This window comes from Dreissena polymorpha, chromosome 14, assembly GCF_020536995.1.
Source record: "Dreissena polymorpha isolate Duluth1 chromosome 14, UMN_Dpol_1.0, whole genome shotgun sequence".
Lineage (NCBI taxonomy): Eukaryota > Metazoa > Mollusca > Bivalvia > Myida > Dreissenidae > Dreissena > Dreissena polymorpha.
The window spans coordinates 47,669,571-47,688,252 of NC_068368.1; the positions used below are offsets into that span (position 1 = coordinate 47,669,571).

Here is an 18,682-nt window from a genome sequence, read left to right on the forward strand (position 1 = left end):
CGTTATTGGGAATGTGCACTTTTTTTTCATCAGAAAAAAGTTGTTAGTGTGGTTACAGAAATAATTTAACAACCATGATAAGGATCATGCATTTACTCACCATGATAAGGATCATGCATTTACTCAAAAAGTAGGTAAACTAGGTTGGTATTTGAATTGACGGCCATATGGGGAATGTATTATTTCAGTTTTGGTTTGTCTGTCCTTCTGTCAGTAAAATCTTGATTTTGGGATACCTCAAATAGTGCTTCAGCTAGCCAGATGAAACTCAGTATATGGATTGAGGGTCATTTAAGTTTCATCTATTTATCAGTCCATCCAAATCATTTGGATCCTGTGATAGCGTTAAAACTAAAAAAGTACTTAAGCTACACTGATGAAACTTATAACCGTCAAGTGGAAAGGCAGCCATATAGGGAATATCAATCTATTGCAGTTTTTCGTCACACAAAAAATTTGGTTGGTATGGTTACAGAAATTAGTGAAAACAAAATTGTTATCATGCAACAGATTACGAAAATTACTTAAGCTATGTTGATTTTACTCCATAATGTGGATAGAAGGCAATTGAGGAATATGTATGTTATTTCAGTATTTTCTGTCTGTCCCTCTATCCCTCCTCCGTCAATCCAAAAAATCTGGATCTTGAATTACTCAAAAAGCTAAGTGTATGAAACTCTGTATGTGAAAAATATGCATGTTATTTCAGTTTTATTTGACAGACTACAATTGTGGTTGCTATGGTTACAGATATAAAAGAAAACTATAATCTTGATCCTGGGACAACGTAAAAAAGTTTTTGAGCTAGGTCGATGAAACTTGGTATTTGGGTAGAGAGCCATAAAAAATTATGGTGAATGTGCATGTTATTTCTTTTGATGTCACACCTACATTGCATTTCCAATTGTTACAGAAATAATTGAAAACTAAAACCTGCATCCTACCATCGAAAGTAACTTAGTGAGGTTAATAGAACATATGGAGTTTCTGTTAATACTCCAACAAGATTTACGCGTTGGACACTAATATTTTTCATGTCATTAATTCTTGGTGAGCCTTTTCTACATATCTCAAGCTGTGTATTAAGATAGTTTATATTAGATTAACATGTGTCTTTTTCCTTCAAAATATATTGTCCAGTCCTGCCATATGTTTGTTTTCAGTATTTGAAGTTGTTATTGCCTTTGAAATAAACTAGACTGTTAGTGCTAACTCATTGGTTTGTTATAAATACACGGCTATTTCGTAGCGAATAATGTTACCATTGAATTTACTCATTGCCAAGGAAAAATCTTATCACAGTGTAACAAAACATACAGACATGCATGTATGTGCATCTTTATTTATTGATTATGTGGCTTGTCCCGCGGCTATGATGTCACTTGGTCGCAACGTATTATTCTACCTAGGCAAAAGAGCTCCACAAAGACACTTGATGTATGTGTTCCATGTGATAACGTGAGCAAGGAGCCAGTTTTCCCTGTTTGTGGATGCAAGGCAAACCATGGCAAGAGGATTCAACTTATAAAGCAATAAAGTTCAATTTCCAACATCTTAAGTATTTCTACTCCTCTACCTGCTTCTATGGAGTGAACATTTGGAGTTCTTATACAACAGACCACCATATGGGGAATACGTGCATTACTTCTGGTTGGTTCGTCATACACGAATAGAGGTTTGGTTTCAAAATCTGCATCCTGCTATAACTTGCACTCAATTCGTAGTACCCTGGTATACTTCAAACTACCAAGATACTGAAAATATACTAAAAAGTACATGGGAGTATGGGCGGGTGCCTTTAGTGTAATGTCCATACCCAAGGTACATTGCAGTATACTTAAGAGGAACTGTGGTACTTTAAAGTAGTACATTAGTCGTCAATGACCAATTTAGAATAACTCTGGATTTCTTGATGAGTACATCGAAGATACCATTTCTGGGAGGGTGATTGAGTGCGCTATTTTACACTATTGATGTTTTCATACACTGTTTTTGAAAATATCTATTGTTGAAGAGTTCACTATGTCATCACTGAGTTTATTCCAGTCAAGTACAATTTTAACAACAAATGATTTTTTAAAGATTTTGCTGGAACTGTTTTTAAGCACTTGGAATCATTATGTACTAGGTTACACACTATGTTTTGATGGATATAGCCCTCATATTGCTTAGCCCTGATGGTGCGTTTAGGCCTTAGTGGCTAAAAGCAGCATTCAATAAAAATGGCAAGTACCCGTACATGCCTTTTTACCACCTTGTACAAGTGCATCAACCTGTGGACAGGTCATCTGTCTTGGAGTGGTGAGAGACACCAGGCTGTCTGGAGCGGTAGTCTCTGTTAATAAACATTGCGGCTAATCGCTGGACACCCTCTAGGTGGTCAATGTCTGTTTGGTGGAATGGTTCCCATACAACACTAGCATATTCTAGCTTTGAAAGGACAATCCCTATGTAGGCATTTTTGCGACATTTCTAAAGGGCAGTTACTGAGGTTCCAAGAGTAGAGTAAGCTTTCTTTGTTATGTTGGTGATATAGGTTTTCCATTACATGTCTTCTGATAGGTATTTTCTTGTACCCTTTTTAGGATTTTTTGATAATATTATAGGAAAAGCTAGATTTGTGTTATAAACTTATAAGATAACATTCCTTTTCTTTAAATACTTCAAAGTACTTAAGCTGGAATGATGAAACTCGATGTGCGGACAGAAGGCTGTATAAAAAACTAACCTGGTGGAGGAGTGCTGTTCTGTTTGTGAAAAAAAATCTCTTAAATTTCATGTTATAAGGATGATTCCACCAATTTCGTATTTTCTCTTACCGAATGTTCAAGCTACAAAAAAACTCAGTGCAATGTAACCTTGCATGTTTTTGGAGAAGTTACCTCCCATTCAATGTGTTAGTTTACTTCCGGTTGTCACACGTGTGTGGAAAAACAATCTTTATCGGAGCTTAATTTAAGGTAATAATTCATAAAAAAATCTAATTAACCCATTTTATACATATAATTGCAACCAACCTTTGTCAGTATTTAGCACAACACCACGATAAAAATCTACATTTTGTAGATTAGCAGTTGTTAAAAGTTCAGATTCCTTAGCTGGCAAAATAAATGTTACTAAAAATATTATCAGATAACTTTTTAGTTTTTTGTATGGAACATATTGCGCTGTGCTTGTCTGATAGGCTATACAACTTAATTTTTGTGGAGTATTCGTATAAATACTTGGTAACGTATGGCTGTGTAGTGTTTTCACGGTTAGCTCTTTGTGGGTTCTTTCACAACAACTACAGCAATTACTTGCAACGGCACTAAATACAATACTCACGTTGGCATCGACTGGAATGCTCGTCAGGATGGCACCAATCGTCCTCGTCGTCTTCGAGGGAACTCGTCGGCTATACTCGTCGGTTGCACGTCACAAAATGGCACTATACATGTACTTCTGGGAATACACCTCCAGGCAAATACGTACTTAAACACACAGTCACCGGCTTACATACACATATACTTCTGGGAATACACCTCCAGGGAAATGCCTGTCATTTACACAATCACAGGCAACTCACAGACTCACATACACAGTCACAGACTCACTTATATCTTCTGGGAATGGCCTTCCAGGTAAATACGTGTTGAACACATAAAATACAATATAATACAATATAATACAATATAACCTATACTCAGGCTCACAATTACTCACTCAGGCTCACAATTACTCCAAGCAATACTCAGCTTGGGAAAATACGTCTACTCGCATCAGTCAACCGTGCATAAGAGAGCGTACTATCTCGTGCTGCCCAGCATGCACTATACCGATTTGTCGCTGGTTCCCAATCACGAGGTATGTGCGCATTTTTGTAGACCGGGCACCGGCACAACACTCCTCCCACTTTTGTCCTTTTTGGACGACGCCACACAGCGAAGGAATCGTACCGGCCCCCACCGATGAAGTAATAGTGCCCCTTGCGTAAGCACCTTGACCCAACTCCCCTAAGTCAGGCATAGCTTTCGTCCGACCTCTCTTTTGGCGCAACGCCTGCCATAAACCACAACTAAAGTTAATGCATCTCCATTAAATGACCATTTGTGTTTAGCACCTTCGCACAAATATGAACGCATATGAGCCATAATCTTTGTTAATAAAGAGTTAAAAATAAAAGTTCACAATAAGGTCCGGTAACTCTTGCTCCTTTTCTTGTCTGCACAATAATTGGACAAGTGTACCCACCTTCCAACCTATTTTCACAAATTTTAAGAAATAAAATAACTGCATACAAATACATCTCGCAGCCCAGATGAGAAGGCCTACGCCCTCTGCATGTGACTGCATAATATACAATAAAAATCCTCTTGGTTATATTACAATAAAAATCACAAGAAATTTAACTTTCTAAGGTTATAAAAATCCTCTTGATTATATTAAAATAAAAATCACAAGAAATGTAACTTTCTAAGGTACTACAAATGCGTTAAAATAATATCTAAGTGACAAAAAGGTTAAAAATATAAGAATAAAAATAATCTTATTTTTGTCCAAATAATACATATAATTGCTTTTAATTTTATATAGAGAACGTACATTTTGCAACATAATCATTGACATTATATGGAGGAAAAGACAACTAAAATAAAACTATTGTACCCACTACATTCCTCCCACTTTTCTCCTCTTGGGCTGCCGCCCTACGGTCGCACCCAAGGCAGAAGAGATAGAGACTCAAATGGGACCATGATCCCCCTCCCGCAGGCACGGGACTGCCTTTGCCCAGCGGGGTACATACAGACCGCTGCATTCTAGCGGTTAGTGACCAATATGTTTCTTGCATAAGAAAATTTCCATCACATTAGTAAATAAAAAAAAAACATTATTGTCGGCTATCGTCCGACAATTGCTTAATCAAGAAAAAAAACATTCTTGTTGGCTTTCGTCCAACAAGTACAGTCACTTATGTATTAGAATGTGGTGATCACACTGAGAAATAATGTACTTTACAAAATAAATACAAAATAAAAGTGTACATGCACCGGGAAACAACTCCGGCCATTCAAAAAATTAAAGTGACGCTACGAGACAGTTGCCGTCAAGCACGGTCACACACAAATTTAAAAAGACGTGCAAATATTGTTTAAAAGAACAACTCCGGGAAATACCACTTCCGGCCAACAGTATTGAGTGTGACAGTGGTCGTCAAGCACTGTCACCTATAAAAAACAAACTCATGCGGCAAAATTCTACGACATTGCTCAGCATATGGTTGGTAGAAAAGAATTTATAGAAAATTACGGAAATAAATGACATGATACAGTAATGACGAAGTGATTGAAGTTAGATCGACTCACAAATCTTAACATGGAAGGATAAAAGGTGTCGGAGGTGCCAAGACTGGGATATTGCAGGGGAAACCGGGTTTCTATTCACCATCTGCGTAGTTACCACATCCGATGGTGCGGTGTGACAGCGGTCGTCCGAAAATGTCCGACAATGTCACAGCCGACCATAAGGAAAAACAAAACAACATACTTCACGGGAAATAATCAAACACATCCGTGACTGTGCAAAGCACTTCTTAGTGCGGTAATACAAAAATTACAGGAAGTTAAGCGCGGACGGCACAAGATAATTTGGGACGACACTTTATGCCTATTCATTAAACCCCCATTTCGCAGAGCACTGCTCAGATTAATTTCACTTTTATAGTTCCAACAATATTGCAATAAAAGACTGGGCTTAAACTGAGACAATAGGACATATATATTCCAAACAATCTAATCAAACTAATCAAAATGTTTAAGAGAACTATTACTTTTATACACCGCGTACTTCATGTAATATTCATAACAACAACTTTTACTACTACTACTACTACTACTACTACTACTACTACTTCTGCTACTACTACTACTACCACTACTACTACTACTACTACTACTACTACCACTTCTACTACTACCACTACTACTACTACTACTACTACTACTACTACTACTACTACTACTACTACTACTACTGCTGCTGCTTTTAGTGTTACTACTAGAGATACTCCGCGTACACCGTAATACGTTATCAACACCGCGAATAGAATGTGACTGCAACTTTACTGTATTTTTTAAAATTGGGGGTCTTTTGTATTTTGCATTGTTTTCCTAGTTTTACTAACAATTAACCTCGCCATTTACAATTTTAGGCGGTACAGGTTTTGGAAGTTAGACGCTCTGGTGGTCGCCAACCTAATTTCCACCGCTGGGACCGCTCCCAGCGGCGAGAACTAGAGGGTCGCCACCCTTTGGAACCACGCCTAACAAGTCTTCGAACACCACCTTCCCAGCTGTCATCTGGGGTAACTCGGCATCCGCATGCGCCGCCCTTACGGCGGTCACACGCGGCAACTTCTGTCGCCCGTCTGACAGGTACTGACCTTCCGGTGGCCGGAGTAGTTTCAGCAGCTTTTCGTTGGGCTATTTTGGCCCCCACCTGGTCGGCCCTGTCGGTCGCCATGCTTTTAGCCGCCTCCGCAGACTGAACCGCAACGCGCTGCACGCGAAATTCATCATCGCACACAGGATCTCCATGGTATCCTTCAGTGCTCTCGCCAATGACCATCCTTGGATCACTGACAACATCTGGCACTATTGGCAGCACCAAGGGAACTGCATCGTGCACGTCCTTGGCATGCTGCACCTTCATGCAGAACTGGGAAACCGGACCTAGCTGGTTTACATGATCCACTTCCGGTTGGCCCAACTGCTTAGTCGTCGCAGCTACCACAACGGGCTCCTTCTCCTTATGGTTGGGCAAGGACATGGCATGAAAATGTCCCCAGTTGGAACCATATCTGCCGCGATGCGATCCCTCAGGGCGGACTTTTGAATTTTGGTTCCGATGCCCACGTAAACCTCCGCCACCAGCACCCGCAGGATACATAACCTGGCGTTGGTCGTTGTACCACCGGTTCCGGACCTTCCCTGGGTAGGGGCACTCCACAGGGTATTCGGCATAGCCTTTTTTATTTCGAAACGGCTTACCCGGTTGTCGGACAAAGGGATCAACGGCCGAAATTCCAAAAGAGTTTGACAATCTCTCCACAGCATCCAGCAACTTCTCGACCACCTGGGTCAATTTGTCGACCGCCGACACACTGACCTCATCCGCAGTGGGTGCTTTCTTCACCTCGTGAACCCACCTTGACTCTTCTTGCTCAGTCTCCTGGGTATACCTCGGAGCCGCGGCGCAAGCCGACTGAACATGGCTATATATCTTCAGCATGTTCATCGCATCTCCCATAGATGTTGGTAACTGCAGACTAACATGCTTGCCGGCCTCCTCGTCAATCAAACCGTGACAAAACTTCGTCACTGCCTGTTCAGCGGCGTATGCATAGGGCAGATCACGAAACGCCGCTGTTGCCAGCTTCAGCGCCCGATCTGACCAATTGTCTAGGGACTCGCCTACTTCCTGATAGGCAACGTGGAAACGGCCCTGCGCGGTGGCGGTAAGCTCCCTGGCGCCAAAACGCTCCTGCAGTCGCTGCATTAGCTCTGCGTAAGATACCGTCCCTCTCCCTTCGGTAAGCAATGCATAGAAATCGACCGCCTTTCCTGTCAAACACCAACCAAGGCAATCGGCGCATTCTGCGTCAGACCAATCTTGCACCCTTGCGTAGCGCTCAAACTTGCTCTGAAAAACAAACCAATTGCTCTGCCCATCATATAGCAGGCTCTTAGGCAATTTTGTCAGAACATCCCGATCTTTCTGTGTCGGGGAAATACTTGGGCCAGGAGGGTTGCTTGGTCCGGGCAAATTATTGAAAACCGGTGCATTGCTGGGTATGGAAATAGTGATGGTAGATGGAATTGGGACAGGTAGACCATTCGGGGCAAGAGGGCCCTTTGAGGCACGATGGGATCCCGTAGGCCCATTGTCCCTACTCTGGGGCAAACCTAACAAAGGGGGCGGGGCGGGGACGCTTGATGCGACATTAAACGGTTTCGGTATGCTTGTCATCATATGGTCCGGCTGTAACAACAGACGCTTTGGGAGCAAAGGCTTTGCAATCTGGGGAAGAAAATCGTCCCATTGAGCAACGTCCGCCTCAAGAGCCGAAATTTGGGCTTCGAGTTGGGCCCTCTCGTGATCCTGACTTACCGACTCCTTCTCGAGCACAGACATATCTATCCACCTTTCGTGTGGGTCCATGGGCCTATTTGCGATTGACCGCCCCATTCCACCCTCCCCAACATGTTCCGCCCCATCCCCATACCCCAGGGCTTCTCTAAATAATGCGGGGTTAGTACTAAAATCCAACTCGGTCATGTCACCAAAGGTCAGCGGCCGCCCTATAATTGCCTCTAAAGTATGTGGTAACAAATTTCCCGTATTTTCCCGTATCAAAACAATGGCCTGTGCCAGTTGTCTGCCCACACCCAGAATATTGCATAATCTAGTGGGAGTGTCGTAGTTCACTCGAATTTTTCTGGGGGCTACCAGTAAAAATGGTGGGGTATATCCACTTCCCATATCCATTGTTAATTTAGAACTTTACAAGTAAATATGAAAAAGTTAAATTAATAAACAACCTAAAATAAATGGGCCGAGAAATTCTGAAATAAAAACTTTTGTATCTACTGGTAGGCAATTAAAATTTAATTGCCAAACAATAACCAATTAACAAAATCGCTATCACTGTTGTTGCTATCAATAATCAATAAAAAACTGAAAGTAAGAAACACGTCGCTTTAACTTGACGTTAAGCACTAATTTCCCGGGACCCAGTTTACTTTCGCAATAACACTGCTATAAAAAGAATTGCCAAGGACAAAACTCGTGCGTGTAAACTTCTATTTCCTCGGACTTTAGTTACCGATATATCAGCAATTTACACTGCTATATACAACAGTCAACCAAACACGTTTTTCATGAACTGCTGCGCACAGAATACGCGCCAACTAATCACGGGAAAATTGCTAAATAAAAAAAAACACGTGGCCATCCGTTGATTACACAAGCAATTAAACTGTAACAAACAGCATTGGAAAATCACGTTTTTTAAGAAATATTTCACCAACTGATTACATGGCCGGCGAATGCCAACAATATAAAAAACTACGATGCCGTCTGTTTGTTACACACTTCTTAAAATAGACGAACACTGAGTTCAACAAGTTAAAAACAGAAATCACGTTTTATGAAACGAACAGTTTCTATAAACTTTAAATTAAATTTGATCCGTCGATTGAAAATAAATTATGCGATGCCGATTGATTTTGCAACTAGCCTAACCGTTAAACACAATTTTCACTTTGCCCCACGTTGGGCGCCATTGTAGTGTTTTCACGGTTAGCTCTTTGTGGGTTCTTTCACAACAACTACAGCAATTACTTGCAACGGCACTAAATACAATACTCACGTTGGCATCGACTGGAATGCTCGTCAGGATGGCACCAATCGTCCTCGTCGTCTTCGAGGGAACTCGTCGGCTATACTCGTCGAGCCCCACGTTGGGCGCCATTGTAGTGTTTTCACGGTTAGCTCTTTGTGGGTTCTTTCACAACAACTACAGCAATTACTTGCAACGGCACTAAATACAATACTCACGTTGGCATCGACTGGAATGCTCGTCAGGATGGCACCAATCGTCCTCGTCGTCTTCGAGGGAACTCGTCGGCTATACTCGTCGGTTGCACGTCACAAAATGGCACTATACATGTACTTCTGGGAATACACCTCCAGGCAAATACGTACTTAAACACACAGTCACCGGCTTACATACACATATACTTCTGGGAATACACCTCCAGGGAAATGCCTGTCATTTACACAATCACAGGCAACTCACAGACTCACATACACAGTCACAGACTCACTTATATCTTCTGGGAATGGCCTTCCAGGTAAATACGTGTTGAACACACATAAAATACAATATAATACAATATAATACAATATAACCTATACTCAGGCTCACAATTACTCACTCAGGCTCACAATTACTCCAAGCAATACTCAGCTTGGGAAAATACGTCTACTCGCATCAGTCAACCGTGCATAAGAGAGCGTACTATCTCGTGCTGCCCAGCATGCACTATACCGATTTGTCGCTGGTTCCCAATCACGAGGTATGTGCGCATTTTTGTAGACCGGGCACCGGCACAACAGCTGTAATGGTATTATAAAGGCAAGTATTGTACTTGGTAGGGTACTGGGTAGACGGGCAGTAACTTCACTACTCCTGTTTAAATTCACCAAGTTTGAGGAAAAGCAGGTTTTCAAATGACAATGTTCAAATCACACAAATAAAATCCACACACTTCGTATAGAAGCTTGCTTTGGATTAAAAAAAAAACAAGTGTTTCCAAGATGCTCCTTGCTGTTTTCATTGTTGCTTTGTTTTTAAAACATCATATATTGCAAACATAATCATATACATCATTATAAACAATATCAATATATTTGCTTTGGTTATATTCATTTAAGGAATAAAGATCAGCCATGGTGAATAAGAAGAAGATTGGAAAAGCCCGAAAGGACAAGTTTTACCACTTGGCCAAAGAGAGTGGTTTCCGGGCTCGTTCAGCATTTAAGCTGATTCAGCTCAACAGAAAGTTTGAATTTCTTCAGGTAAACATTGATTATTGGAAATATATATGTATATGTATAAAAATATTTGAGGAATACTGGTTATCATTATAACAGATGAACTTGTTGACTTATAATTGGATGAGTAATATGTAGGTTTATAACTATCATTTTGTGACTATAAAATGTGTCTTATCGAGAATAACCAATATTAGAAATCCAAACTTAACACTTATCTCCCAGTTTGATATTGAGATAAATATTAATATTTTATTAAACAGGGTTCAAGGGTAGTGATAGACCTGTGTGCAGCCCCTGGTGGGTGGTTACAGGTGGCCACTGAGAATTGTCCAGTGTCCAGTCTCATCATAGGTGTGGACTTGGTGCCTATCAAACCTATCAGGTAATCTTAGAGACATGGTCTCTGGGCGGGGGTATTTATTCTAAGTATTTCCCAATCAATCATTTGCTTAGTGGCTAGCTGAGTTAGTAAAGCACATGACTACAGATGTCAGGTTTTTTTTTTACTAAGAAAGTGACGCCGATATTCGGCGTCTTCCCCTTCCAGAATTTTTTCCCTCAAAATACAATTTCCCCACCAAAAATATCATTTTTCACTAAATTATAATATTTTCTCTCAAAGAAATGTTTATTTTTCCTTTGGGCATTCGACAATTATCCAATTTGCACCATGTACAACGATCTCGCTCTCTCTCTCTCTCTCCAGACGAACACAAAAAATCTGGGAATCCCAGTTATTCTAAATATAGCTCTTAAATTACGTCATGTAAACTGGGCAACTAATCGTAATAATCATGTGACTATTTTACTGGATACCGGTCTTGCGCGAGAAGGGTGTTTCGTCAATTTATTACCGGAAACCAGTTGAATTTTCATCCGGGCTATGTGCAAGCCAAGATATAAACGTGAAAACAGAAAAAAAATGTCTCACAATTGGCGTTCTTACACAAACAAAATAAAACATTCGGACTCGGAAGATACTGAACGCATCGAGGCATTTTCTAAGAAAGAATCATCGAAAACCGTTATAACCCAGCAGGATTCTGAGGTAATCAACATCGAACATTGTGAAAGTGAAAGTAGACAATAGGCAGCTGCCGCTCCTTTCCCTTCCAATACTGTAGCAGATCAAGATCGTCAACCCATTCATCATGAAATTGAAATCACAAAATTGACATCGTCCCCCGGCCCCAGTACAGAAATATAGTTGAAAACATTTCCCATTATCAAGATCTACACCCATCTATTAAGAACTTTGACTTTAATACGTGTTAAATGTGTTTAAGAACAAAAAGGACAGAGACAAGCCTCTTTTAATGAGTTATAGACATTGAAATGAACAGTTTTTATTTTTTCCCCTAATATGTCTCTTTCGCACTCTTTTTTCCCCTGTCACCCAGCGTCCAGCGTCTTCCCCTTTCTCTAAAAAAAACCCCTGGATGTGTTTATTGTGGGTTCAAAACTGGGTCAAGCAACAACTGTGGGGATATGTCATCAAATTATTTTTGTGACCATTCTCTCCCTTCCTCTGGTTCATATAAGTGAGATATAAGTTACTGGCATAAGTTTTTGCTCTTAATATTGGGGAATTATCTGCCTTGATTGGACTGAAATACATTTGAAAATAACAAAGGATCCAAATCTACAATTAAACAAAAAGTAATAAGTTTATGTGTAAGTATACCCCGGATAAAGCATAAATGGAGTCATCATAGCACGATTTACCCTGTCGTTTGCCAAAAGAGTAATTTGTGAAAATATTGAACTATTGCCTTAACAAAATGTCAGACTGTATTTTCGCCATATGGTAACAAGCCATTGGTATGAATTTTTATGTTAATTTCTCATTTTGTACAGACTGAATTTTGTTTAGAACACTTAAGCGCAACTGCAAATTCTGTCTGACAAAAAAGGCATGCATGGGATATTTCAGGCATGACAGTGACAGTTCAAGTTACTATAATGTGCATGTTAAATACCAAAGCAACACTTTACTGTTGGAATGCCAGTGCTTTATAATATGGACATAACTACAGCTTGTAACTTTGACTGTGCAATTGTTATTTGCAGGAACTGTGTGACTCTAGTCAATGACATCACAACAGACAAGTGCCGACAGGAGCTCCGTAGAGAGATGAAAACCTGGAAAGCAGACTGCGTTCTTCATGACGGAGCACCTAACGTAGGCATGAACTGGGCACACGATGCTTTCCAGCAGGTGCAGCTCACACTGCAGGTAAGTGCACTCAAACCATGTTATAGATTGGAAATGAAATGCTGATTGTATAAATATTCAGATAATCTATTGTCTATATTTTTCAGACAGGTAGTATTGTTTTTTAGCTCATCTGTTTTCGGAGGAACCCGAGGTATTGTCATAGCCTCCTCGTCGTCCGCCATCTGGGCGTCGTGCTAAAACCTTTACATTGGCTCTAAAATACAAGTGCTTCCACCTACAACTTTGAAACTTCATATGTACATGCACCTTGATGAGTTCTACACGCCACATCCATTTTTGGGTCACTAGGTCAAAGTGGGGTCACTGTGACCTCTAATATAAAACTTTAACTCTGTCTCTAACATCATAGTGCGTCCACCTACAACTTTGAAACTTTATATGTACATGCACCTTGATTACTTCTACACGCCACACCCATTTTTGGGTCACTAGGTCAAAGGTCAAGGTCACTGTGACCTCTAAAAAAAAAATCTGACAAGCTTTCGCAGCGGAGCATGGCACCCGTTATGCTGTGCTCTTGTTTTATCCCAAAACTTTAACCTTGGTTTAAGTTTTGCAATAACTTTTGCATTATTGAAGATATCAACTTGATATTTGGCATGCATGTGTATCTCATGGAGCTGCACATTGTGAGTGGTGAAAGGTCAAGGTCATCCTTCAAGGTCAAAGGTCAAATATATGGCTTCAAAGCGGCGCAATAGAGGGCATAGTGTTTCTGACAAACACATCTCTTGTTTAAAATTCATTATAAAAGTATGTTTGTTTCCAGCTCATAACTTTGATTAGCATTGTGTGTTTTCAAAATAAATTTGCACAAAAGATCTTCATGTCAATAAATCTGTCCTGGGGAAAAACATGTCACTTGCTTCAAGGTCAAATTCAAAGTGGAGACTGGGATTTGTGCGCATATTCCTTACATTGCCATTAACTTGTCAAAATAATTGTAAGATTTGGACAATGTGTCATATGAAACAACATTGTCCGTCACTCATAAGTAATGTTCACAGTGGACACTTGAAGGGCATTATTATTACCTGTAGTTTAGTTCATGTGAAAGTCAGTTCTATTTCGCCATAGTGCAATTGTTAAATGTTTCATCATTTCAAGATAACATTTTGTATGGATCAAATATGGTGCTTGCTTAAAGAAAATGTAGCATATGTGAAATAAGTGTTATCTGAAGAAACAGTACCAAACATGTGCACATTATGGGTGGCAAACAACTTGTTTCTGTGCAGTGATTTGTTTGGCCCAGTTGGGAAAAGTACCGGTACCAGCCCAATTGAGAAAATGTGTGCAAAAAAACGTAAAATGGGCACATTTGCTCAATGAAGTCTTCATATAAGGAAATTGGTGTATTTGATTTTTTGACCCCAAATACTTATAAATTGATAACTAAGTGTTTTTAAGTTGTCAATATTATATTTACTTAGGTTCAAGCTATACAGCTGCATAGTGAAACTAACTAAATGTTACAAAAAAAATGTAACGTTTGTATAGAAACCTTTAATTGGGATTTTTTTTAACAGTAATTGGGAAATTTTTCGTTTTTTCCTAATTGGGAAAGTGCCGTTTTCCAGTACTTAATAAAGAAGGAAAAACATTGCTGCTGTGTCCAGTGAAATATAGGGGGGCATCTGTGTCCTTCAGACACATTTCTAGTCCGATTTAAAATCATTTTTGTTAAGTTGGTTATCATGCTACTGTGTATTTCTTAGTTGTTAATTTATAAGGAACAAATGTGTAGATAAAAGAAGCGTTTTATATCGGGGCCCTCAATCTATCAAATCTGCCGCCGAATTTCGGCGGCAGTCCCCCACCTGAAAAGTATATGTTACCCCCCCCCCCCCCCCCAAAAAAAAAAACCCCAGATATTTTTCCCCTCAGACAGAACATAAGAAAAAAATTATAGTTGAAAATTGACTTCAATATATCACTGTCCGTTATATTGTGTTGTCAAATATATCACAAACCGGCTATGGTTATGGCTCCCAAAAATGGGACGAGCATAATCAGGTACAAGCTAGTATTTTACCCTTTTTTCACCCACTTTAATTTTCTGTTTAATCCGACATTCATAATTTAGTTTGTACCATATTGTTCGGTTTCATTGTACATCACTGTAACACCTGTGTACAGCAATAAACAATAACAACACTGGCCAAACATCACAGGTCATTTTGGGTGTTACCATTCTCTCTTGAAATTGCTTTGAACTTTGAAACGCACCAGTGCACACATGAAGGTGCACACATGAAGGTGTATACAATTATAGATGTTAATGTCATAAGTCAATACTGACCTATCTCAACCATCTTTGTGCATTAGATACAGTGTTAACTACTTGCTTTTAATTAAGAGTTAAAGCTCCCTCAGTTTATCAAAATGCACTATTATTAAAGCCCATGCTTTCCATGTGGATAAGATGATGTCATTTTGTACATTGGGGTCTAATTTGTGCATGCCTTCTTGAACAATAAAACTTGGCAATTGTTTTCGGATTACAAATTTAATTATACGCATTTGAAAATACTTACTTGGAATAATGTTTTGTTTTATACCAATGAATAGCATATGGATATAACACATACTGTAATGAGGTAGGTAAATAGTGTGTTTTGAGATTGCCAAACTATGCTAAAGCACAAATAAACGTGCATGAATTAATTACCTGACAATTTATATCGCGCGCCGGATATATCAAGGGAGTGATCTTTGGACCCCTTCAACCGCAATATATTGGACTTTTAAATAAGATTACTGTTATATAGATTAAGTTAAAGTCCACCCTTCTGTCCTATAGACAGTAACATATATAGAAATATATGTTTATAACAGTTCAACATAGTTGTTTTTTTTTTGTTATAAAAATTCCCCCATTTACAAAAAATTCCCCCTCCTAAAGGCTGCGGACCCCTTCCCCCAAAGTAGTGTGAGGGCGCTGTATATGATTTCCTTGAATATTATTACGTGTAGTGTTTAAGAGCAATGGATTTATAACATTTGTCTGGCTATTAGTATTTGTTAAGCATAATGATACTGGATGCGCATCATGGTCATATTTAAATGAAGTTCTTGTCAATCTCTTTTGCAGGCTCTGAAAATTGCGACAGAATTCCTTAGAAAAGGGGGTTGGTTTGTGACGAAGGTGTTCAGATCCAAAGACTACAACTCTCTCCTGTGGGTCCTACAGCAGCTCTTTAAGAATGTGCACGCGACCAAACCCCAGGCGTCCAGAAACGAATCAGCTGAGATCTTCGTGGTTTGCCAACACTTCCTGGCCCCTGACAAAATAGACCCTAAATTTCTGGATCCCAAAGCTGTTTTTAAAGAAGTAGATGATAATCCTAACACTGCCTTGGATTTAATCCACCCTGAGAAAAGGACACGACACAGAGATGGGTATAAAGAAGGAGACTACACGCTATTTCATTCATTGCCAGTAAGCCAGTTTTTTGCAAGCGAAAACTTTCTAGATCTTTTAGCTGATGCCAGCGAAGTAAAATTTGATGACAAAAGTATCGAAAACCATCCTTCCACTATAGCTGAATTGAAAGAATGTTTGAAGGATATTAAAGTTCTTGGTAAAAGAGAAATCAAGATGGTCATAAATTGGCGCAAGAAAATCAAGAAAGAAATAGAGGATGAAAAAAAGGCAGAAAATGTTGACAAGGTAGAAGAAAAGGAAAAGAAACCTGAAGATGATGATGATGATGATGACATGGAAAAACTTGAAGCTCAGTTGGCAGAGTTACAGGGGGAACAAAAAAAAGTCCTTAAAAGAAAAATAAAGAAAACAAGAAGAGAGAGAGCTAAGTTGCAGCATAAAATGGATATGAAGATCGTACTTCCTGATGACAAAATTGACATGGAAGAAGATCGGGAACTATTTAATCTGGATAAAATCAAGACTAAGAACCAGCTTGAAACAGTTGAGGAAGCTGATCTCAGTGACGCTTCAGACGAGGAGGAAGAAGAGGAAGTTCCAGCTAAAAAGGGTAAAAAGGTTACTTTTGATAAAGAAGACAAGAAATATAATCTTGCCAGTGAGATGTCAGATGATTCAGATGAGGACAACGAGGAAGAATATGATGACAGTGATGGCTCAATTTCATTAGATGAAGCGGGTGAAGAAGATAATCCTTTACTAATTGGAAGACAGAGTAAAAAATCTAAAGCTGACATGTGGTTCAGCAAGGACACATTTGCAGGTCTAGAAGATGACGATGATGAAGACATGGAAATTGAAAATATGGCTGAAGCTTATTCAAAGAAAGGTGGCGTTATAAAAGGTGTTAATGATCAGGATGATGATATGATTATACCAGAAGAAAAAGTATCTGATATTAAGAAAACCAAGATTGAACAAAATAAGAAAGGATCAGAAAATGATGGAGACAGTGCTATTGGAAGGGGCTCAGGTATTGATGATGAAAGTGATAATGATGATGATGATGATGATGATGAAAGTAGTGAGGAATCGGATAGAAAAGACTCAGACAGTGATAGTGATTATGATACAAAGGAATTCTACAGGCAACAAAAAGAATCATTAAAAGACAGTAACAAAAAAGGGAAGAAGAATGCCGAAAAGATAAAAGATGGAGATTTTGAAGTTGTTCCAGTAGACCATGGTCAACCTGTGAAGTTGTCAGCCCAAGGACTTGCACTAGGTGCTGCCATTGTTTCATCAAGGAAACGTAGACGAGAGGTTATTGAGAGTGGCTATCATAAATACATGTTCAATGACCCAAACTTACCAGATTGGTTTGTAAAAGAAGAACAGAGACATACCAGGGTGCATTTACCTGTTACCAAAGGTGAAATTGAGGAGTACAAAATGAAAATGAAGGCAGTTGATGCTAATCCTATAAGGAAAATAGCCGAAGCTAAAGCTCGTAAAAAGAGGAAAATGGCAAGGCGCTTAGAAAAGGCAAGGAAGAAAGCTGATGCTATTAACGATACAGAAGAGGTCACCGACAGAGAAAAGTGGTCACAGATAAAGCAGGTTTACAAGAAAGCTGGATTATTAAATGCAAAAAAGAAAGAAGTCACTTATGTGGTGTCCAAGAAAGGACTGGCAGGGAAGAGGGTTGCTCGACCACAAGGCGTTAAAGGGCCATACAAAGTGGTCGATGGTAGACTGAAGAAGGACATGAAGGGGAAGATGAGAGCTGAGCAGAGGAAGCAGGGAAAGGGCAAGAGGAGGAGATAAGCCAGGGTTAAATTTCAGTGTTTTGTAATTTTCAATCCACAGGATTATAAATGACAAGTGCCAATGGAAGTCTTTTGTGTCGTAAAAGGATAATTAAGATTGTTTGCTTGGAGAAAAGAGAAATATCCATATGAAAGTGATGTATATCCCAGTTAACTATGTACTAGTTTCATATTTAATTATGTATTTATGAACATTTTTTTAATTACCTTTGACAGAATAAGGGTAAAGCGGTTACAACAGGTTGATGTTATTTCACAGCTGTTCTATGTATGCAATATCAAGACAATGGCTTTTAATAAATGTTAAAGGAATAACATGTCCCATTGTATTTTATGCTTCTTGTGCATTTGTCTATTAAATTGATTATGTTTTGAGTAAATTACAAACGAAAAACAGTACTGGTTGCTGTTACATTAGATAAAGTATTACCAGAGAGGTGAAATTAGCGGTTCAATTGACATATAAAGTAGCAACTGTTACGGGTGTTTATGAAATTCAGCGACTTTGGCAAGCAGTTATATTGTCCACATTTTTCTGGTAAGCTGATATGTTTTTAAAACATTAAAGAGGCTCTATCTTTAACAGAGCTGTCAAATTTAACCAGGTGTAATACATTTAACCAGGTG

At 39.3% G+C, this 18,682-nt stretch overlaps 1 protein-coding gene across 1 annotated transcript; it reads left to right on the forward strand.

The window, feature by feature from the left end:
• Positions 1–2,882: 2,882 nt before the first annotated feature.
• LOC127858534 (pre-rRNA 2'-O-ribose RNA methyltransferase FTSJ3-like) lies at positions 2,883–18,370 on the forward strand. Its single transcript, XM_052395739.1, has 5 exons — positions 2,883–2,960; positions 10,477–10,620; positions 10,860–10,981; positions 12,670–12,835; positions 15,933–18,370. Exons 2-5 carry the CDS (start codon positions 10,492–10,494, stop codon positions 18,051–18,053), a joined length of 2,538 nt encoding a protein of 845 aa, XP_052251699.1. The 5' UTR covers positions 2,883–2,960; positions 10,477–10,491; the 3' UTR covers positions 18,054–18,370.
• The last annotated feature ends 312 nt before the right edge of the window (positions 18,371–18,682 follow it).